Raw genomic sequence first — 24,874 nt, 5'->3', positions numbered from 1 at the left:
CAGCAGACATAAAATGCCTGCTATCTCTATAGGGACTGTGACTTTGTGACTTTAATATCTTACTTAGGTTGGGTGAGGTTTTGGGTTTTTTTTCTATTAAGGTACAATGTATAGGACCCTATAATTATTGAGTATAGGATTATTGTCAGTCAACACATAGCCTGAAATGATCAGTCATTTAATCAGAGCTCTGACATTTATTAACTTATCATAGTATTGATTGGTGTTTACTTTTTAGCTTGATATTTTAAAAAATATTTCCCTAGGGAACCGATTTCAATAAATGTGCTAGTCTTTTTAAAAATAAAATTGTCCTTGGATACATTGAACTAAATCAAAAGATGTTTATCACAAAGTCACAGTACAGCTGCTGGAAATAAGCAGTGAAAATCATGCTGTTGGGTTGGATTTTTTTTCTATTCAGTCTTCCCAAGACTGTACAGTGAGTGTCTGGGAACACACACCTCTCAGGAAACAAAACATGTGCTCGGTTTCTGGCCATAGGCCTTTATGTATGGAAATCTATTTTCAGGAGAGCCTTTGAGTACATTATGGCTTAAGGTTATAAAGTTATTTTTAATGGTGTATATAAGTTCAAACTTTCCAGTGAAGTATCATTGCTTTTTTTTAACTTCTGTTATTTTAAACCAATACGTAAGCCCAGGAATACAAGATGAACTTGCATCTGAATATCCTCAAACATCAGGAATGCCCTGAATCTCAAGCCTGTTTTGTGTGTTTACAAATAACTCTTTATAGTGGTGTTTAAGGAAAGAGAGACAGGATGCCTATCAAGATAAATTGCTTACTGCTTTGTAGTTTCTGTGGTCAATGGCACATGCAGACAAGTATGATATAACTAGGCTTATATTTATGTAGTCTGTTTATAACCTTATACTGCCCAGTAGCTGCATATATTTATTCCTTTACAGACAACTTGGCTGAGGAGGACAGGTCTTAAAAATTCAGAGTGAGGCTCAAGCTCCAGGTTTTGCATTCACTACTCCAACATCACTTTTGCTGCACAGGGGAGCCAGATAGATCCTGACTACTTCTGCTGTTTGCAGTCTAGATCCTAATTCTGCTGTTATATCATGAAGCCCTGCATAATGGCATGGATAGAATCTCCTGCCTGTGTTATTGCCATACAAATACTTGAAGGAATCCTTTAGGACTAAAGTAAAATAGTTTTTAAGTTTACAGCTAAGTCTCCAGCTGTTCTGGAGTACGGAATTCAGAAGACATCTGATCTCACCATGGATGTAATAAATTAATATTGCTCCCTTTACTCCACAACATTGAGAAGCTAGAGTCTACAGATGTGTTTTTGAACATGTATGGCTACTTTTGAAAAATAATGACATTATATTTGAAATCTTGACACCTATTTCAGCTGGATATGTCCAAAATACCCAGGGTGCTTCATAAAGGCCTGTTACAATTTACTTTTAAAAGTTTATGGGTTTTTTTAATATAAAATGAGTATTTTGGTGGACTCTTCACAAGACAAAACTTCAACCTACCAAAGTAGGTCTCTCTCACCACCCTCTATAGCAAGTAGAGGCTCAGGACCTTCGGAGGTGATGCAAAAGTGATTACTTTCTCTGATGACTATAAGGGGACCTCAAGGAGTGTGATCTTGCAAGATTTAAGTAAATCCTTTTGAATACTTTATCACCAGTACATACCCAAATAAACTGGCTCCATTTCACTTGGCCAGATCTTGTTTATTTTAGTCCTGCTAATGAGAGTATTTCAGTTCTCTGTTGTAACTGAATTCTTGCTTATGGCTAAAGGGGGGATGTTCTTTGATTCACATAACGAATACTAATAGTATTTACTGCTTTAATACCTATGGCTGATTGTATCCTTTTATATATCCTTTTTTATGTCATTTTTTATAAATTTAGCCCATATCTATAAGCCTCAGTTCTTGAAGAGATTAGATGATCACTTAAGTAGTTCTGCCCAAATCTTCTTTATAATCTACTGGTCAGTTTTCAGATGGGAGACACAGTGCAAATATTAGGCAAAATTTGTAGCACTTCAGAATTATAAACAAAGTGAAATTAAAAACCTTATCAGAATAACTGTATTCCTTTGTTTAAGCTATCTCTTCAACTCAACGAAATATGAATGTTGTAGAATTACTGCTGTCTTTGTTAATATTGTTAACTGTTGGCACGTACCCACCGAAGACTCCACTGGAGACATATTCTTGAGTCCTTCAAGGTTGTGTAGCTAATGCAAACATATTAGTTTGCATCTGTATACCTTGGAGTGCAGAAGGATCTGTAATGCCCATGAAGGTCATGATCCCCTGCTGATATAAATGAACTCTATTAAAAACAGTGGAGATATGGTGATTTGTTTCAACTGAGAATCTGCCCTTAGATGTGCACTGTTTTAAATGAAAATCCGACAGGAAAGATTTTCTGCACATGTGGGTTTTGAGTCATTCAACTAATGTTGTTTGCCAGTGTGTGACATAGATAGGCCCGTATTATTGGCAATACTCAGCATTTCTCTTCAGGCTATGCAGTGTTCATTAAAAATACTTGTTTTCGCTTAGTGGAGTATTAATAACAATGTGACTTAGTGCTTGTGAAATGTTTCATATGTTAAAAATGCATTGAAATAGCTGGATATTGCTTGTCGTATCTTCACAAGGGAAACATATAACCATTATTATATATATTTTAGAGAATAAAACTGTAGCTGACTGCAGGAAAACTGAAAGGACTGAGCTCAAACACATGATTTTTGAAATCCAGAGCCTAGAATAATGTGCATAATTTTCCTAGTGCTTTTCTTAATTCAGTCACCCTGTACAAGAATGAACTATTTTGGGATAGACTTGTTTGTTTTTAAGTACAGCAGTCATGAGAAGAATACAGACATGTGGAATATATTAGTGGAAATTGGAACATAGTGTAGAGATGTTCAGATCATGTTTAGTTTCATCATGCCATTGTTTTAATATACACTTTTAAAATATTAAATCTGATCTTTTTTGGCTTTTAAAATTGTGATCGTCTAGTGTAGATCTTGAAGTGTTACTGTCACGTACATATTTAAATGGAAGTCTGCAGAGGAATATCAACTTAACTTAAAGGAGTAATTCAGCATTCAAAGATACTTGGGATAATACTGTGGACAACACGCCGCGAGGCCATTAATGTTTAAGACTACTTCCATAGTAGACTTTGTAGTCAGATGTCCCCCTGACTTTAACAGACTGTACTGTTGCCTAATACAGGCGCGGCGACCTCGTTCAGGAACGGCGAGCTCCGTCCATCAGCTCACAGACACCAATATGGTGGATGGCAAATGGCGTTTATTGGTGATCGACGCAGCATTATATAGCTTAGGTTTACAACGTCACTTCCGCCTGCTTACGTCATAGACTAAACGCTATTGGCTATCCGGAGAGGGGCCCTAAATTTCTGTACAGCGCGACATCTTCCGACCGCCGAGCCCTATCTATCCACATTTCCCCCCTCCCTATGCATAACTAAGTTAGCTTAAATATAACAGTTCAAACAATTAAAAAAAATAGTATTCTTATTTTGTATTTTATAACAATTTTAAAAGTATGTGTCTTAAACCTGAATAAAAAACATAAGGCACAGTGCACAGGTGAAAGTTAGGGGGTAACTGGTAATAATGGGGTGTAACTTGGGGTAACTTAGGGATAACTGGGGGTAACACTGAGTGCGTACACTCTTACAGCAGTTGCTGGTGTTCCACGAACATAATGTTAACTTTTTCTAGCCGGCTCTTGACAAACGACACAAGTCGGTTCAGTATACAGGGTCCAAAAATCAATGCCATCACGATCATTGCGATCGGCCCTATCAAGGTAGATATCAGGGTGGTTAACCATGGTGAATGGTTAAACCATGATTCAAACCAATTTTGTTGTGCCTCTCGTTCCTTTTTCCGTTTTTCTAATCCTTCTCGCAGTTTGGCCATAGTGTCCCTCGCTATTCCGGTGTGGTCCGCATATACACAACACTCTTCTCTTAGTGCAGCGCACACCCCCCCTTGCTGTAAGAACATCAGGTCTAATCCTCTTTGATTTTGTAACACTACTTCCGATAGTGATCTAATTGATTGTTCTAACGCACTTATTGATTGTTCAATTCTAGCCAGGTCCTCATCTACTGCCACCCTCAAGGCGCTAAATTCTTTACTCTGTTGTACCAAGGATGTTACTCCTGTACCTAATCCCGCACGCCCTATAATCATAAGAGTAGCTACCGTTAGCGCTGTAAGGGGTTCTCGTTTTGACAGATGATGTTCTGGGGTGATCTGTGAGTCATAGACAAATTCTTCGGAATGGTAGAAAATTTTAGGGACTATAGACACTTGGACACAATATTCTGAGGATTCATTAAATTTTTCTAATGACAAACAAGGTGCAAGTCCAATAGTAGAACAAACCCACTTGGCATTTTTGGTCGGTATTAACCACTTTGCGGGGGTTTTATATTGTGTCTTATTAACACACAGTTGTTCTCTGTGCTTTGGGACTTTGCCTACACACACGCCCCTTCCCACCACCTGTGACAATGTAATGCCTTGTTTTTCTGTGTCCCATATACGCTGGGTCGGATTTGTACTATTTACCTGTATAGGTATGTCACTTACTCCTACGGCCTCATAAAAGGGTGGTCTTATTCTGTAACATAACCAGCAATGCTCTGTAAGATTCGGATTTGTTTTGTTCAATACTTGGTAGCTAGCTTGCATCATTTTCCAGAGAGGATTCCCATAAGGGGTTTTGGTGCTATTGGGAGCTGCATTTTTGGTATTATCTGTGGTGATATGTATTAAAGGTTTTGATGTTGGTGGGTTAAAAACCAGGTTAGGCCCGATTGCCTGGGGTGCTTGTAGCTTGAGCTTTATAATTTGTATCACTACTCCTGGGTTTTTGAGAGCGCTGTGAATAAATACTGACCACATTTTTCCCACCATCCACCCCGTATTAGCCGGGTTTTGGATTTCCAAAATCAAATGGGTACAGGTACCTTTTTTATACACCTTTCCATCCCTCGCAAATTTTGGATGTTTACATCTCCTTGGTCCCCATCTTACCCGCAAAAATTCGTCCTCTCTTTCTGGTTTCCATCTATCACTTGTTACAATGGTCTCGCATCCCCAATATCCACAAAACCCATATCCTGGATAATTACAATAACTCTTTCCTGGATTTGAACTGGGACACCAATATGTTCCCCATAATGACTTAGATCCTTCAATTTTGGAGAATATATGGAAATTTGTTATCGTAAAAGTTGGGGCACCTACTGTCACGTTTTCTCTTATCACTCGATCACTTGTAGGGTCCCGTAGGATCCATCTGTATGGCTGATGGTGATGGTAATCTGCCTGTCCTATAGTGACAAGCTCTAAAATCAGGATCACCCAAAGGCATCGCAGCCCCCTTCTGCGGAGGCTATTTTGCTGTTGTCTGGATTCTGCCGGTGCGGAATTTCCAGGCTTGGACAGGATGCTTGCCGACTTGTCATTTTCTCTTGTCACTGGGATGTACAGGTTACAGGGGTGTCCGATGATCCGGCCCTGTGAACAAAAACTCACAGAGACCATGGCAGAATTATGCCCCTTGTCCGCGATTGCTTTAATGATCGCTTGTATATCCTTGGGGTTTATTGGCGAATGGACCCTTTGTCCCCCGTCCGTCACTCGGACCGGGAACGCTAGCGTGGCCGATGGGGCCCAATCGGCACACGCAATCTTTATTTTCCTCCAATCCGTAGGAGGACATTTTCCCCTTCGCGTTTTCTCTTCATAGCGAATGGGGATATTTTGGTTTTTAATCCTGTGTACTCCCATTTCCTCGCCCTCTGAATTTGGATTGGTTGCGAGCCACTCGTCCCAGCTATTGTCTGATTCGGAATCGGAGCTCGACTGACTGGTTACTTCTGGGCTCCAACACTTTTTTGTTGGGCTCTGGCCCCGCCCACTTCCCTTGCGGGCGGGCCGTTCCCCCCCTCTTGGCTCAACCCGCCTTCGACTCCGGGGGGTGTGTGTGTGTGTGTGTGTGTGTTTGCCCTATAAGGGCATTTCTTCAGATGGCCGTTCTGATTGGCTCTCCGCCCCTCACTCACGCTCTCCTTCCCTTCCCGTTTGCACGCGCATGTTAATTCCGGCGCTTCCTCCCTGTTCCCGCCAAAGGCATCTTCGCCCCGCCCTCCACCTTGCTGCTCGGTGCCATTTTGGGGCGCGTAAGGCGGCGGTCTAGCCCAGGCGTTCCCAGACTCTGACTTCTCCGCGGCACCCCTGGCCTCCTCGGCTAACCCACCCCCGAAGGATTTAGCTCGTTTCTGTCCCTCCGTCAGCGGGTCGGGGTTCGGAACTTGAGGGGGCGAATCGCCCGCTTGCAGATCTTTAGGCTCAGCGGAATCGCCATCGTCTGGGGGGTGTAAAGTCTGTGTGGCTGCCCCGATTCCCAATTTCGGGGTGGCCAACAAACAGTTCTTTGCCGCCCTCCAGGTCTCCTGTTCTTGTATGGCCTTCTGCAAGGCCCGTACAACTTTTCCCCAAGCCTTAAGGTTTTTCCCACAACCTGAGGACATCATCTCCTCGGCTAACGCTTTAGTACATTTATCCCACACCTCCGGGTGGAGAATATCCACCGGCTGGTCAATGACCCCGATACGTAAAAGCCTCGCAACTGCGAGAGTAAAATCTTTGGGTTTACAATCAATCCCCCATTGCTTGTGTAATTGGGACACGACCTTCACAAGGGCTTCCATCCTCTTTGTTGGTCCTGGTCCGGGAGCGTCCTCCCTCGACCTCCCCCGCCGGGCTGGTCCTGCAGCCCGTCCGACCATTCACCCGCCCAGGCGATTTCCCGGGTTTCGGCACCACTTGTTGCCTAATACAGGCGCGGCGACCTGGTTCAGGAACAGCGAGCTCTGTCCATCAGCTCACAGACACCAATATGGTGGATGGCAAATGGCGTTTATCGGTAATCGACGCAGCATTATATAGCTTGGGTTTACAACGTCACTTCCGCCTGCTTACGTCATAGACTAAACGCTATTGGCTATCCGGAGAGGGGCCCTATATTTCCGTACAGCGCGACATCTTCCGACCGCCGAGCCCTATCTATCCACACTGTACACAATTTTGAAATATTTAAATCATTATAAGAGGGACTTATCCAAACAGTGATGTGGTTTTTTGAGTTTCAAAATGCTTAAAGGAAGAATGAGAGTCTGCAATAATGACGTTACTCACATTCTGGACCTGTCCACATTCTACAGTCTGATGCTGCATTTTATGGTGTATTTTGTTCTTGGGGAAAACACGAAGTGAAGAAAAACTTCAATTATAGTTAGGTTTGCTTTCTAGACATTGACTATTGACAATTATGTTAAGAATTTGCAAATGAAGTTTTTTTTTTCCTTGTTCATTGTTCAATATTTTTATGCCACTCGCTGAGTGAGGCTATTTCAAATTAGCTGCCTCGAAGATTTAGGTTTGCTTAGAGACAGTTGTATCATTAGTTGCCACCTTCAAAGTTATAGCTTACTTGAAAACTTTAAAAAAAATCCCAATATTTTACATTGATTCTGTCTTCTTAGAAAAATAGGCTCTAAATATAAAGCTTTTAAAGGATGCACCAATGTGGAACAACATCTTTGTCATCTGAAAATGCATAGGCATAAGCTGAGTTGTATCCACAATGCTTTTACTGGTCCTGTTTACCTAGCAGTCCAGAAGGAATCAATTTTGTTGTCAAGGCTGACAATAGCTTGCAAAACATAGTAGAAGAGTCATTATTTACTTTGGTTCCTATGCAAGTATTGGTATGAGAAATGGTTGCATTACTCTGAAATAGAAAGTCAGTATCTACCTTTAGGGATTCCTTGAAGGTTTCAAGGTGAAGTTCAGACCTCTCTCCAAGACTTGTGTTTGATCATCTGATCCCTGTGAAGACTGTAAATGATTTCAGAAACAGAAAGTAGTAGGAAAATTTCTAAGTCACCCTGCATATATAAGCTCAGTTTTTTAAAGTAATTGTTCCTTTCAGTTGATACAGAATGTACTAATCATTTGAAAGCATTTATTATATTACACATTCACTTCTAATGTAAAAGTTCTTTCCTAATCATCTCTAGTCTTTGCTTTAATATTAAGCATATTGCTCTGTTCACAGATTATTATTTTGTAGCAAGGGAAATAACTATGAAGTATGTTATATTGTCTATAGCAAGGTTATACACCTAGGTGCCTACTAAAATATTGCTACTTTTGTTTTCACTAGTATTTATTTTAGTATGATTTACAAAATGAGACAGTTACGTTCATAACGTAGACTTCCTAGTGTACTGTAACTGAAGCCCAAATATTATAGTCAGTGTACATAGCTATTTCTTTAACATTTGTGAGAATCTGGTCCTTTCCCTGGAAATGTAATGTGTATTGACTTAAGACTTCGTATAAAGACACTTTCACTGTTTGTGATTTCTTTTCCTTTGGACCTGGGCAGTCCAAGGTAGTGAGTAATGAATGATTGCATTAGAGAGACAAAGTTCATCAGACAGTTTGGATTTTCATATCGTTTCTGTGCTGACGTGAAAAAAAGAGTATTCAAAACAGCTAGTAGACACAGAACTACTATGGTAATATTGTATAGAAAAAATGCTAAGCAGTACAATAAAAGTGTTAACTACAATTTTCAAATAGCTAGTAATGATATAAGCACTTTGCTTATAGATAGAAGTAAAAAGTTAAGATTGTTTGGAAAGTATACAACTGATTCTCTTAAGACCTCTCAAATATCTCAAGAGCTCAATATTCTATTGATGCTGAGAATGAATTTGCTGCTAGATGAAGAGATTGTCCATTTTCATTGACAATGTTTGCATTGCAGTATCTTGGACATTGTGAAACTCACCCATTCTGTTTTACAGAAGTAAAATAATGAATGCTGCAGACTAAAGCACTGCCAAACTGCATTGTGGGCATCTGAATTTATAAATTACTTGTAGAGAGATAACATGATTTTTCATATGAATACAGTGATAATGGATTGGCATCAGTAATAATAATTATATTAATGTTGTTCCATAAGTAACCCTGGATTATAAAAAGAGTATTACAGCAATTCAGAAGATAAAAAGTATTTCATTTTGTTTGTATATACTGCTAGTAAAGCGTATGTTTTGATTCAGTGGATTATGCTTAACATCACAAACTGGCATTCTGTGAATGTTGTGGCAGTGGCTCCTGAAACGTATTAAAATTCAAAAAAATTCTTAGGCATGTATGATTTGCCAAAAGCTCTGATGAACTGAGGACACAAAGAACATGCTTGCTAAAAGATCACAACCAACCATTGTTGTGTTTTCTATCACATTTATTACAGACTGACAAGAAAGAGAGAAGTAATGCCTTGAATGTTGCAATAGATAGCATGTGCAAGAAGACAAGAGACCTCCGCAGACAGGTAAGCAACCTGGGGAACTGAAAAGCTAGAAAAGGAGGCTTGAAGGATCCTTTTCCAAATTGCTATTTTCAGGTTTTGTAGCACTGCATTCCGAAAAGAAATATTTCTTCTATATTAAAAAAATAACTCAAGATAGTTACACTATTCCACAAAATATATATGTACAAATTTTCAAAATTCTGGGAAGAAACCCTACCAAATGATACTGGCTGAATATATGTATGTACATAGTCCAAACTCTGCACGTGTACATGTCTAAATATGTATTTGCTATAGAAATATATCAGGGATGTACTATGGACATGAAGATTCATTTTGTTTTAAAGAAGCTTGAATTATTATTGGTTGTTGGAACAGATACCTTGAAGGGACCACTGGGCCACTATGTCTAGTTCTTTACAGTTGTGAGAACTCACACAGCAGAAAAGGGTCCTTTGAATACCTGGTCCACAGTCTACCCACCCGTTTTGCATCTCAGTATTCTAAAACTAATGTAAGACATAGACCAAAATCCACAACTTCAGTGTACTGCAGAAGGTGAGCAATAGACATCAGCTGTGTTTACATCCTTTTTCTGCAAGGAACATCTTTGAGAAAAATTGCAAATTATGTTGAAAGTGTATAATGTGCCAGTTTAGAATAGAGAGCTAGAAAGCCAGTAGCTCTTTCAGCCAGGCTGTCCCAACCAACTGTATGAAAATTTATGGCTACACAGAACATGAGCACACGCTGCTTTCATCCTGTCTGTAGCTGTGGCTATTTATCAACTCTCTGGTGGAAGAATATCCCTCCCAACTTTGTGTACAGTCTCACAAGCCAGCCTATGCTTCAAGATGATGAATAAATTCCTTCCTGTCTCCCATAATCAGCCAGGGGAAGCCTTGAAAGATGAGATGAATATAATATAAATATAGTGTTTACAACTAACTAGCTATCCAATTTCTGCTCACAGTCCATCAAAAATATGTTCAGCTCAGACACCCGATGACTTGCGTCACAAGCTCAGTGTGTCTAGGAACTCTCCTATTCTGTCCTACAGTCTCATCCATGAGTTAATTAAACTCTGATTTATAACAATTTACTGAGTCGGTTACAGTGTTTAAAATCAGTTAACTAATTCAGTTTCTGCATTTCTATAAACCTGTGTAAAATGTTCAGGCTGAATGTAATCATGCCCAATTTATAGCCAGTCTAGAACCAGTAGTTTTGTCTAACCATAGTAGCTCTATGGTTTCTTGACATTTTCCACTGGAAGATATTTATGAGAAATATTTCATCTACTTCTTCCAATTCTGTGTTCATACATGTGAATTGCATAAGAATTGTTTTAGGAGGAGTTCTTACTGCATGTCTAATTCCTGATCTGGGAAACATGAAATTTTGAGTTCTGTGCCTGCAGATATTGCAGTAGAGTCTTATTTGCTTTCACTTATGAACATTCAATATCCTGTCTTCCACCACTTTTAATAGAAACAAGACAATTGCTATTTGGTCTGCTTCTACAGCTTTTATAATACTTAAAATTTTTTTGAATGATACTATCTATGTACCATAGGTGGTATTACATTAGGCACTGTTTGTTTTTGATGAACTTATGCCCCGTGTTTTATAAACAACATGTTTCTATGTTATTTTTTAATGCACTTCGATATCAAAACAAAAACTCTCCATGCGTCCGCTTCTGTAGCAGTCTGGTCAAAGGAAGAATAAGACCTTGCACCTTAAAAATAAAACAATTTGTCAGATGCCATCTTCCCTCTGCTTTCCCTCTTCTGATGGTGTCTCTTTCACTTAAAAATATGAGAAAAATTTTAATTATAGCACAATAACTTCCCTAGTATTGCCTGCTAGCGTTACTGGTGCTGTTCTTTGTCTGTTTATATGTCTCGCTATATGTCTACTTAGCTTTTAGCATTTTGCTTTAGAGCTGGCCAGAGTCAGAAACAAACTTACTGAGTCGTGGAAAAAAATGATTGTTATGATTAGGATGAAGAGAAATAGATATTGTTTCAGATACTCCTTTTTTATTTTGTCTTTTTCCTTTCTTTGTTCTACATTGTATTTCTTCATTCTTTAATACTACATAAGCCATTGTTTGAAAATCAGCTTCATGTATTCCTTCGCATAGCTGAAACAGGAACATAATTTCAAACTTGTTTGTATTCAGCAAAGACACAGCATTATCTTTTTTTTTTTTGAAGAAGATGTGTTTCACTGTTTAATTGCAGGATAGAGGATTTCTTAGAACAAAATAATAATGATAATTTATATGTGAAAGGTTAATTAAACCAAGCAAACTAGTAAAAAGCTACAGCAAAGAATTATGTGATGAGAGAGAAAATTAGGCTGCTGGCTTCAAAATTTGATGCCTCGAGCTCACCACAAATATGACTAAGGTCATTGCAGTCACTGGTCCTCAAATAATACAATAAGGCTGCGAAAGTCCTACAATCTGGGCTATGCAGAATCCAAAAATATTTCTTTTGGTGATAATGAATCATTGGCTGTGGATATAGTTCCACAGCTTTTTGTTGCTGATTATTGTAAATTGAAATCTTAATGTTTAAACTGTGATTCCTCAAGGTCACATTCACATACTTAATTTGAAGCAGGCGAGTATGTCTGTTTTCTTCATTTGGACTTTTCCAACACATACATTTTAACAGGTAACTTGGGAGGACTGGAGGTTCAATGTATTTTGTTCCTGGTAGTGAAACTTTTTATTATGTCCTTCTTTTTATTTTTTAAAATTCCAGCCTGAATAAAGCTGGGAATGTGAACATGACAGTAAAAATCCAGTTTTGTATTGGAATCCCATAGCTTTTGTCTTTGTAAATTACTTTTGAGAACATACAATGTATCCAGATAGTATGCCCTAATGTGATAAGCTACAGTAAGTTAGAAGACAAAAAAACATTCCAAATGTATACTTACCTGTAATTTTTTTTTTTTTTTTGGAAGATTTGTCTGTCCCATGTGCTTGGTGAATCAATGAGAGCTGGCTTTAGATGGTGAGGCTATCCAAAAGCTGGTGGTGGAATTCATATCCAAATCTTGTCTTGACAATCAACAGATTTCTGTACTATTATTTCTGCTGTGCATGTTCACTGCCCTACCTACAAGGACAGCAGCACCAAAAAGATTGTGATTTTTTGCATTTTTCTAGCTGTAGGCATCTTTACTTCTACTGAGTTTTCACATAGATACATTGGAGCAAAATGCTAAGTGAAAACATGTCCTTTGGCAACAAACCTGTCAGCTTGTAAGAGCTTAAAAGCCTTTTATGTTCTTTTCTATTCCAATCAATATCTTTTTTTATATATTGTAAAAATAATTATTTGCAGTAGGAAATTCAGTGAACTTGATAATTTAGTTGCATTACATGTATCATCACAATTGGTATATTTCTTGTAGTATTCTATGATTAAAATGAACCATTGCCATGTGTAGGCTTATAACATGAAAAATAACCTCTTAAGTGAAGTAATGTCCCAATGATCAGCTGTAAGCTCACATGAAACCTAATTTAAGAGAGGTATTTTGTAGCAGAGTGTTACACTTCTTTAATAATTTAAGAAGTTCAAGAACAATTAATTTAAGTAGAGAAAATTGAACTTCAGACTCATTTATAGTTCTTCTTGCTCTATTAATCTATTATCAGGTGGCATAATCAGTAATCTCATTGATATAATTACCATGAAGGCTACTGTTTTGCTAATCAAACTGTATCGTTTGGGTTTCCAACAAGGTAGAAAATACTTGGGTAAGTTTGCAATTATGAAAACATGTGATGTAGACTATTTTGTGAGTACAAACATAATTCAATTAATACTATATTTGTAAAATGAAATAGCCTTCTCCCTTGGTGTCTGAACTTCAAGAGAGAATACCCAGGAGACATTAGGTTTGGTCTAACAGTAATTTTTCATGTGTGGAATCATTTAAGTAGTTTATTCCTCAAAGAACACGAATATTTGTTTGGCTCCCTTTATTTCAACAGAACTATTACATGTTTTAAGTGTTTTATGTATCTGTACTCTCACACACACACACACTCACACATACAAACATGCATATTTAGATAGTGGTATATTAAAATTGTCCCTGAAATTACATAGAGTTTTCTGTGTAATAGATAAATTGCAGCTGCTATAGGTTTCAGACACATAATCCTGCAAATAATGCAGGAATACAGTGTGTACATATTTATGTTATACAATACTAATGGACAATAATTACAGTAGACTTTAATAAATAGTCCAATTAGTAGATACTAATGTAATGCTTTCTTTTGCAGCTCCGTAAAGCCATTATAGATCACATCTCAGACTCCTTCTTAGATACCACTGTTCCACTTCTAGTTCTCATTGAAGCTGCTAAAAATGGAAGAGAGAAAGAAATAAAGGAATATGCTGCTATATTTCGAGAACATACCAGCAGGCTTGTGGAGGTATGTTTGATAGAGTTGCACTTTTTTGGAATATATGGTATAACTGACTTCCCACTGCACATTTCCTTTGCTGGCAGATATCATAAAACAATTAAGCCTGGCATTTCAGGAAAGAATACATAAATGGCCTAGGGTAGTAGTAAACATACTCCTTTTTTTAGGTAAAGGTACGCAGTAAGATAGTGGGCTTTGTGGTATCAGCATTTATATAGTATTTCATTACATAGAAATTAGGTGGTGGGGAATTCTAATTTAAGAAATCAGTGTAAGCCTTTCCAGTTCAGTAGGAACTTGATCAAATGTGTGATTCTAAGGAGTATTAGGGCAAAGTGTTCGGAATACTACTATCCAAACTACATGAGACACTGTATTAGTGTTAGTTGTTTGCCACCTTTCTCACTTTGAAAGTTTATAGCCTGTGTAATGATATGCTGAGGAGGAAATGGTGCTCTGACACACAGTTTAAAGTCATGAACTTTCTAGCAGACTGAAAGCATGTTGGCGTATATGCTGAATAAATTCACTCGCGTACATTGTATACTCCGTATTCATCTTTATTACTTGTAAATGATACTTCTTCATCACTTAGAAATTTGCAAATAGAGTTGGGCAGAGATTTTAGTTTGTTGGACAATGAGTCCTGCAAATGTGGCTAAATATTCACTGACTTAAACTCAATCAAACTGGAGCTTGAAGCGCTGCTGGAATACTGAAGTCATGGATTTTGCAGGAATGTTATCTCAAGTGCTTATAAGGAATGCGTTGCTAATTTTTGTGGGTTTTTTGAAGCTTTTAGTGCTTTTGTGTGCAGTAATGCAAAAATGGGAAAAATCAATGAATTCACTCTGGCTGAAAATTTACTTAGGAAAACTATTTGGCTCAGAATGAATTCATTAATCTTGGATGATCTACAGATAATGAAAGACAAATAGGTAAACAGCTGAAGTAAAAGTAGGGTATTGCATTTATGTTTCTCTTCATGGCTGTGTAGTTACAGAATAAGACTAGTTATTATTCTCCGATTTACAAGAGTGTTTTGTTTTGACCACGCTGCAAAATCAAATGAAATCTAAAACACAAACCCAAAGTTTTGAAAGTTTTTCAGATTTTTAATGCTGAAGCTAAACCAGCCTGAAGTGGCTTGATTTTTAGAAAGGACAGGTGATCCCTGAAGATCAGATAACTTCACTGAATTTGGAATTGAGTCCAGGTCAGCTGAAATACCCGAATCATTATTCAATTTAGATGTGAACCTAATATTAATGCTGCTAATCATTTCCTTTCATGGGTTTGAATTTGTTTCCCAAATGCAAGGAATAGCTGGCCATCAGGGTATGTTTGTGATTAAAGGGGCTGATGGCTGCACAGATACACTGCCTAAAAAATTTACAAGCAGCTGCTTATGTGAACGTAAGACTACCCAGAAGATAGCTATCTATCCTTAGTGATGTAGGAAAAACAGTAGCAAAGTTTTCAAATCCAGCATGGTTACTACCTAGAAAGGAAGAAAAAAAAAAAAGTCAAATTTTTTTTTAGCATAGACGTTACTAGTCCATTTCACAGTGTCCCTTCTGTAGTGATAACCAGACTAGACAATGATACCTCAAAAACTTGCAGAGATTGCCTTCGTTCACCTCACTGAATGATTAACTTCAGAACCCTCTGTTTTTTCCTAAACTTATTACTTAAATGCTATTAAGCAGAGTAGTCTAAGAGGGAAAGTATGTGTATAGTTCATGAATGTCAATACAAGTGGAGATTCATTTATCCAGATTATTCTGGGGACATCAGACATATTTACTTTACAAGCAAATTAGTAGATCATAAACAAATAATGTGAGGGGATAAAAGCAAGAGTCTCATGACTGTTGTATAAAAGGGGCCCTGTTACATGGTAGACTGATCTTACTGTACATGTAAATATACAGTATGTGTATACATATTTATATTTATGCTGTGACTTAATATGGTGCCTACAGTGAAGAACACATACTTCTAAAAATGTTTTAAGTGGCTTTCAGAGAGACGGTACACAGTGCCACCTCCTATTGTTGAATTAGTTGTTCCAAATTGTCACTTTACTCGTGCTTATATCGTATGCTGTTATGAAAAATTAACATAAAATAAAATTGAAGTTATCTTCTGGATATCTATGAGAACTGAAGTATCTTATTTAAAAGTTGCTTATAACAGTTAAATACAGTTACCAGTATGTCTAAGTGAGAGCTTGATTGATGGCTTTTTGATAAACTGTACTGCTAAACTCTCCAGCAAATTAATTAGATAGTAGTTGTACTGCATCCATCAACTGGTAGCCTATCAGATATAAAACAAAACAAAAATGAAAAAAATATTAACAGCTAAGCAAGTGGCCTTTGTACATATAAAGGGGCTTTGTACATACAAACAGATTTACCTGATCTTTAAGAAAAAAATCAGTCATTTCCAACAGCATTATCAAAGAAAAAGAATAATGGCAGCTGTTTTGTGGAAAGTGTAATACCAATTCAATTGATATAACTGGAATAGCAGTTAAATACATTAGAGGTGTAAATTGGAAGCATATTTTGGTTTTTAGTGGGCTAAAAACTGTTAAGCTGAGAATATATATCTATATTTAAATTGACAGTAGTAGAACACTGCACTGTTGCTTTAATTTGTTAAGGAATATAACAGATAAATAGATCTTACTAATCTTAGTTTTCACAAGTATATGTACTTCAGAAATACACACATACTTCAGAAACTGAGAAGTGGCAAATATGTATGGAGCTTGGTTTCCAACTGATTATGGTGCCATGGGTAATGGATATTCCATAGAAATCAGGTATAGCTAAAAGTGCTACCAAAACTGGGGAGCCGGATTCTGCAAGAAGGACAGGACAGACAGAAAGGAGATGAGTTGGCTTTGTATCCTTGCTACTTCTATTGTCCATTTATTTATCAAAGAATTTACTTTTTCTTGGTGAAACCTCTAATGTATAAACATCACCTGTCCCCTTTGCCAGGGATATGTTTCATAACGTGGTGTTGTCTGCCATCTGTCATATTTTGAGTTGGATGACAGGTTAATTCAAGATCCAACCCTGTACAACATTTCCAGGGTTTATGAGAAAGTTGTCAAGCATCTTTGTATTTTATTAGAAGGCTCTTAAATGACAGTTATGATTTGCATGTTCGCAGGAGGGTCCTCACGTTCATTCCTTTGTTATTTCCTTCACTGTTACAAGTCAACAAACAAATCCCCTTACAACTTTCAGGTTAAGAAATATAAATCTGGAAAGCTAGTCATGTATGCTATTGCAGAATTGGGCTTGATCTCTGCAACTGAGAATAACTTAAGTCAAGTATTGAAGTGCAAGAACATGGGTGGCATATACCTGGCTATGAAATACTAACAGAAATAACAGTTGAAGGTAAAATATTTTAAAAGCAAACTACTAAGAAAAAAATGTTGCAAAATATGGCATACAACAGTAACTGTGCTAGAGAAGGCTGGTAGGTGAGGTAGATGAGACATCAGACAATTGTAATATAACTGTGAAGGAGTTTTACCATCTACACGTAGTTGTGACATCCAAGGAGTTGACTGGATTGTGGGCAGGAAATCATACAGCCAAGGCCAGTGATGCAAGCAAAACTGCCCATATTGTTAAATACAAAATACCTTCTTTATCAGAAGAAAAAAGTTTTTTATTTTGTCAGCTGCAAATAGCCTTCATGGAACATAGGACATAGTGAAGCTGCTTGAAAGCATTGAGATGTGAAAACTAGCTGAGATGCTGGCAATCCTTAGTTTTTGTCTTGGAGAACAAAAGCTAAGAAAAAAAACCATTTACATTCTCACTGTCTTTTTTTTCTGAATGTAAAACACCTGAGGTGTGGATCTGAGCCCATTGTAAACCTTGGACATCCATAACATCCCATGGTAAAGAATTTCACAACTTGACTATCTGTTGTGTAGAGAAGTATCTGTGAAACCCCCACATGATGATTTCATTTGCTGTCCCTGAATTCTTGTATCAGAAGAGAAAATGAGCACCAGTCCCTATCTTCCTTCTCCATGCCACTTACAGACCTCTGTCATGTCCTCCTTCAATTGTCTGTTTTCCAAGTTGAGTATTCCTGGTCTTTTTAAATTTTCATTGTTTGGAAGCCATAAAACGATCACCTTGCTACCTTTGCTGTACCTTTTCCAGCACCTACCAGCTCATGAGGTGGTAGGTCAGAACTGTGCATGCTGTTCAAGATATTCAAGATAAATCTTGGTGTTCTCTGTTGCCACATCTATTTAATTCCTAATACTGTTTCTTCTCAGATAACCGTTGAACACTAAACTGCAACTTTCACAGAAAGCTTATATGATAATCCCAAAATCTTATTCCTGATTAGTACTAGTCTGCTGAGGTCTGTCATAGATATGTAAAACTGTTTTTTTTTTTTATTTCCCAAAATGACTCACTTTGCATCTCTCTAGATTGAATTTCATCTTCCATGTTATCATCTAGTCATCTAGTACCATGAGATCTTTCTGCAAATCTTCATTAGTTCTTTTATTTCCTACACCAAATAACTTGATAAAAGATGCATAACAAAAATCAATAAAAAGTTAATGCAGACACTGTGACCACAAGGAAATTTCTGGCTCATGGCTTTCTCCCAATTTCCTGCTGATTTGTTCCTGAGGTTGAAAAAAGTGATGCTAATCTATCTGTATCAGCTGAGAATTACTGATTACTCAGCCACTCCGATTCTTGGAGGAGCCGTAGGATCTACATGTCTGGATCTCATTACTGCATACACAGTCCAATTAATAGTCTAGCTCTTTCTTGGCAGCCTCAGGGAGGGCATTATTCCATTGCCTCCATGTATGGAAACAGGTCTGCCCATTTCTGCTTGAATTTAACATTGCTCTTCTGAAAGATATTTATGGTGTAAGAAAGCTTTATGACTATTTCCTTTTCATCATATAAAGGTAACTTTTTGCACTTGAAGATATGTGCTGTGAAATCAGCTGTATGTACTGTCTGCTGAAGTTTAATTCTATCCAAACTAAGAAAACAGTATTTTTAAAAAATGTAGCTTTTCCTGAATCCGGTCATGACTTCAACTTCAGTAAATCTCATCTTTAAAAAACCCACTGTCTCAGCTCTATCCTGTCAAACACACTGTTCCAGCTGAACATGCTCCACACACCTACAAGGCTTCAGAGCAACTTCATTGAGCTGGGGTGATGATGTTAGTGTTGCACCAATGATGAATTTGGTAATACCAATTTAAAAATGGAGACAGGACAACATATTGTAATAAAGAGATGATACTGCCTTCTCAAAATAATCAGTGAGCCATAATTTGATTCAGCATAGTTTTATTACCTAGTCTAATATGTCCATCATAAATGTTAATATACACAGTTATTCTATGACTCTGCCAGCTGCAAATGATACTGTTGTTGCCATGTTGATAAAACCATCCATGTTTAATTTCCCTTCTGTGATATTTCACTTGATTGCAGAAATTTGCAAAATAAATTTCTGAATCTGGTCCACAAAGACCTGTGTATTTGTGTAGTCAGATCTCCAGTCACATAAAAATCGATTCTAGTATTGCAGCCAGCAAGTCCAACGGTGATAGATAATGCAATGATTTTGATGTTACAGGATTCGGATGTAAGTCCATTTTTAAGTAAAACAAACCATTGATATTTGTGTTATTTCCAGTTTAAGCATTTACTTATCCACTCAAATTAAAACATGTACTAACAATACTGCCCTCTCCTCCCACCACCCCCCATACTCATCAGTATCACTTCACTTGTCATTTACCTCGGTTTGTCTTTTTTTGAAGTTGAAAAAGTCAGGTAGGTATTCTGAGATTTGATTGTGTTGGTCTTTTTTCAATTTAAAACCTTATTTACCTTGTTTACCCTTAACCCAAGATAAAGAATTCCCAAAGAAGATTTATCTTGCTTATATTAAGTGCCTGTCTCTCCTTTGACTACATGGCTAGTTTAGTCTGGATGTCTAATTTCTAGATAGCTGAAGTGAGGTGAGATGAATTGTATCTTGAGAGATGAGTGTTGGTCTATTTTGAGACATACATAATGTTGCATTTTCTCATGCCTCATATAGCAGTTGTTAATCAGGTGGATCCTATTTTTCAGTGCATTTTTTGCATCTGTTTTTGAAAGATCAAGGATGTTTGAATAGTAGGTTACGATATTATTTTTTATATAAATACAGTACATGGAGTTGGACATTATAAAACAAAAGTTCATCTTCTCAAAAAGGTTTCTCCAACAATGAATTTGATACGGAAATTAGAAGTACTACTTGAAATATCAAGAGAGATTTTCTGTGGTTTCTATTTTAATCAGAAAATGAAAACTTCTCAAATAGAAGCAATAGGTCTTGAGAAAGAACATACTTTTTTTTTTCCTCTTTGAATATGAATTGTTAATTGAGCTACGCTAACTTGCCCGCTACACTGACTCACTGCTCATATTGTAATTTAAAAAACAAACAGTATCCTCATAGGCCAGTGACCTTTGTAAATCAGCTTGAGGATTAGTGTCTCTTACAATCTCTCTCTTCTGAATTAGCATTTGGAAGTTACAGTCTTTCCTTTAAAAACTGATTTAAGACATAACAATATAATACAGTTCAGAAGTATATATATAAATTCAGTGAAGTACAAAACATCAGTGAAATGGAAAGACATCACCCACCAGACCTGGGGCAATGATGTTTCCAAAGGTAGTAGCAACTACAGGTAGTATTTTCTTCCTTGTTTTCTTATGTTTTCTCTCTCCTGAGTTTATTAACTGCTCTGTGCCCTAGAGGTTCTAGCTTCTCTTAAAAAATGCATGCACTTGGGATGTTAGCCACACTTACCAGGAATATTAGCTGGTGCTTTGTGGACAGTGCTAGTATTCAAAAAGCTCAAATAGCGTCAAAGTATTTGAGATACCTTGGTTAACATCTTTGCACTATTATAGCTGGACAGGAATTGCACAAACCAGAATCTCTTAGTTGTAAAAGTGAAGAGTATCTTCAGATATATGGAGGAAGTGAAATAGCCCCAGTTACACAGCAAAAAGGAAAAAATATTAAAATTCCCACTTTGGCTATTATACTGAACACTTCCCACATATGAAATGGACACTCAGCAACTGAAGTATTCTCATGAGTACCAAAGGTCACATTAAACATTCTTCAGACAGAGGTTATTCTAGGCTACAGTGCCTTCCTTATATTGCTCATATACTGCATTAAAGTAATTCTGAATATTGATTTTGTGACATTGAAAAAGTAGGATATATTGCAGAATGAAAAAAGCAACCAGATTTGGGTTAAGATTCTGTCTGTACTCTCTGTCTTTGTCTGTGAGCCTTGGCTAAAATAAATTCCCAAAAGATACGTTTCTGTTAGAAAATGCATGGTTTTAATTGGAATTCCTTATTTAATGCAGCAATTTTGATAAAAATATTTCAAAAAATGAAGATTAACGGCTTTGAAATTTCACACACTTAGGTTTTGCTTTGAAATGCCTTTTAATTTAAAACATTACAATTAAATTGCAAATCTAATTGAAATATCTGATTATATGGAAACATTTTTGAACAGTCTTCTAGGAAATTTCAAAATGAGCTCTGAATATAAACACTATTTAAAATTGTGAAAATTATGACAAAATAATGATGAAAAGCCTTAGGGGACTTGATTGTACTTTACAGTCCCTTGTAAGACATGCCAGTTTTTAGTGAATATAGTGTTCTGGCCTGTGGTTCACTTCTACCTAAGACCAAAACAAATTCTGATATTGAGAGAACAAGTACGTATAAGTGAACAAAAGGTAGGTAAAAAGGAGGACTGAAATGTCACATCTACACAAGGAAAAAAGCAAGTCCTCAGTAACTAGAAATTTCTTGTTTGGGAAAGCTGACAGGCTGTTCTCCTGAGCTGATCTATCAAAGAGATGTAATGCTTTCTGAGAGGAGGAGTGATAGGCTGGGTGAACTTGAGATTAAAAAAGGAATTTGATGGGAGCAGGGAAGAATCCTCTGATTATCTTGTCTTTTGGCACAGATGCAAATCTCCCACTGCAGTGTTTAAAGGTCAGCTGTACCAAGCAGAGGCTGAGAGATTTAATAGAAGTGGAGGCAATGATGAACTGAACTTTGTGTTCTTCATCTCTTCTCTCAGTACACGAATACATCACATTCTCTGTAGTTTGATCTAATAACACTGACTTCAGATCTACTACTCTGATACATAAACTTGACGGTTTAGCCTATTGCCTAATTCTTGCCCTTGTGTTTTTCAGTTTTGACTGTATTCCAATATGACAATGCTGGCTTCTAGGAATTAGGATGTCTAAGGCTGAATCTGTTACGAACAATGGACAGTAACTGACAGCACATATATTTAAGTGCATCAGTGTTGTAATGCATTGATATAGAACAGCAAAGGCATGGGGGACATACAGAGTGTTGTTAAAAAACAAGTTTGACAGTTAATATAAAGACTTCCAGTGCAGGAAATACAGCACATCTACTGAAGGTGAATTCTCTGTAAGAAATCATTCTTTTTTAAATGAAGTTAAAAGATGTAAAGGAGAAAAAAACCTTGAGTTATAAAAATATATATATAAAGAAATAAATTGTTTTGTCACTTTCTAGTTGAACAAGGTACAAGATGCATAGGAACAAACTATACAAATACTGACAGAATCTTAAAGTTAATCTACTTTAAGAAAAAAAATTATTAAGACCTTGAATAAAATAACTTGCTGGTTCTTGTTACTTCAGCTACTTCTAAAACTAGCTTTTAAAAAGATGAGACTGATGTCCTGAATGTGCTGGGAGAACTTTGCTTCACAGCTTATAATTTGGGTCCAGGTGCTCCATGCTTAATATAGGGCTCCTGGCTCCTTACCTGGGGAGGTTGTCTGTGTCTCTGTATAGCAGAGCACAACAATAAGGATAAGGGAAATTCATTTAAACCACCTTCACTGGAGAGTTAATAGCTTTTTCCCACTTTAACATGATCAAACTATTGTGTGTGGAATGACTGCAGTCTGGGATTGGCACCTTTATTATTTTAAATGTAAGTATAAATATTTTTTTAGTTTGTTGGTTTAGAGCCTTTCCTATTTACCTAAGAGCTGGACCCAGAAAATGTGTTTGAACTCATGTGAGCCAAACTCATGGAATTGTGCATCCTTCACAGAACTTAAGTTCTTCAAAAGCAGCATTTATTTCATTTGTGTTTCAGTAGCACTCTGGAGACGCCAAGAAATATCTGGGTCCCTAGATCTGGGAAAACAGATGAGACAAATAAACTGTAGGAGACAGAAAGGGAGAATGAATCTGTTACGTGGATCAATGATGGAGCCTGGAATAAAACAGAGATAAGGGAATTTAGCTAACTCAGAGTCAGTCACCATTAAACTTCAGTTGAGAATGTCCATGTAAGGGTTTATCTGAATTAATTCCTTCTATTTAGAAAACCATGAATTGGTGCAATTTCTATAAAGAAAATGAGGTTTGAGATATACATAGATACAAAAATTACTTTTCATTCAATGCTACTACAATTACAATGCCATTTCGGCAAACAACATGGAAGAACTTACATATGGTACAAATGAAATGTTTACATGGTTAAACTTATTAATCAGAATGTTTGCAAAACCCAGCACAGTGGAAATCATTCTAAGTATTTGGTAATCAAAATGAATCTATATTTACAATAACTTAATAAGCATGCTACAAGAAAACTCTTCCTTTCTCTCAAGCAAAACACAGGGCCACTGGCTCTTGAACTAAAGCTTTCTACAGCTGCCTCTTGTGGAAAACAGCTCTGCCAAAAGTCAGTTCCAGTACGGAATCTGCAACTTAATTGTATAAGTTGCTTTTCATTTTCTATACAAACAGTAAATATATCTCTTCAAGTAGAATGGGAAAACTCTCACTAGTTCGATCTGTTTTATTGACATATATATAAAAGATGATAGCTCTTATTTGCCACTTTGTCTGATTTTGTATGTAATTTGCTACATCATTCTCTGTCAAATTTTAAATATACTGACCCAGAATATTGGGTTCTGAGAGCAACTCACCATAGCTCTGACAGATGCAGGCAAAAAAAAACTAAAAAAATCATCTCACTCTTGTGCTTTCCTGAGTCTAGTCTACAACAACCAACCTTCAAGCAGCCTGTGACGGCTATTATTTTACCCTCTGAACATCCAGTACATAAGGACTACACTCCTTCACATTACTTTTACTCAGAGGTAAGGATCATGGGGAAAAATCTACTTGAATTCTGAAAACCAACAAAATGCCCCAGATTTGCCTTCCAAGGTAACACTTACATAGTTTCCTGGCAGATAGCAGCTTAATCTAAAATGTAATTTAGCAATCCATTAATGAATTTTGCTTTACATATTAAAATACTGCATATACAAACTACTATCAACTGGAAGATTCTGATTTCTTTCTACCACCTTCAAAGACAATAGGGAATTGAGTATTCTCAGCACTGCACCCATTTCTATGGGTTTTCATCCCAGACTGGTAAACAATAAAAATAACATTTTAATGCTTCATTGCTAGTTCTTCGGTATTGATTTTACCAAGCTATTGAAAAACAAAACTACTGGCACTGGCAAAACTCCACAACAACTGCATGTGTAGAGGTCAACCTGACAGATTACTGGAACATCTTTATTAACTTTCAGAAGAGAGCAGAATCTTTCAGTGTTGTTCTTAGGAGCATAATCAGAAGACAAGAAACATGAATCCTGTTATGTAGAACTTTTTCGTTTCAGACAGTTCAATACTAAGGAATTTCATCCCCAGGCGTAAGACCCAAGTCTAGGGCTTGTCATTTTTTTGCTGGCACTTCCGTTGTTACTATTCTTCTTTAACCCATAAT

General features: G+C 37.0%; 1 protein-coding gene across 3 annotated transcripts in view; it reads left to right on the top strand.

The window, feature by feature from the left end:
• CTNNA3 (catenin alpha 3) overlaps positions 1–24,874 on the top strand; it is a 541,251-nt gene that overhangs the window by 291,881 nt on the left and 224,496 nt on the right. For all 3 annotated transcript variants that reach the window (XM_075025291.1, XM_075025292.1, XM_075025290.1), the window contains exons 8-9: positions 9,404–9,484; positions 13,782–13,934. In XM_075025291.1, coding sequence (XP_074881392.1) covers positions 9,404–9,484; positions 13,782–13,934 — 234 coding nt within the window. The remainder of the gene's footprint in view (positions 1–9,403; positions 9,485–13,781; positions 13,935–24,874) is intronic.

Source organism: Buteo buteo, chromosome 4, assembly GCF_964188355.1.
Source record: "Buteo buteo chromosome 4, bButBut1.hap1.1, whole genome shotgun sequence".
NCBI lineage: Eukaryota > Metazoa > Chordata > Aves > Accipitriformes > Accipitridae > Buteo > Buteo buteo.
The sequence above is the reverse complement of the archived record's forward strand: the minus strand, read 5'-3'. Positions and strand labels throughout refer to the sequence as shown.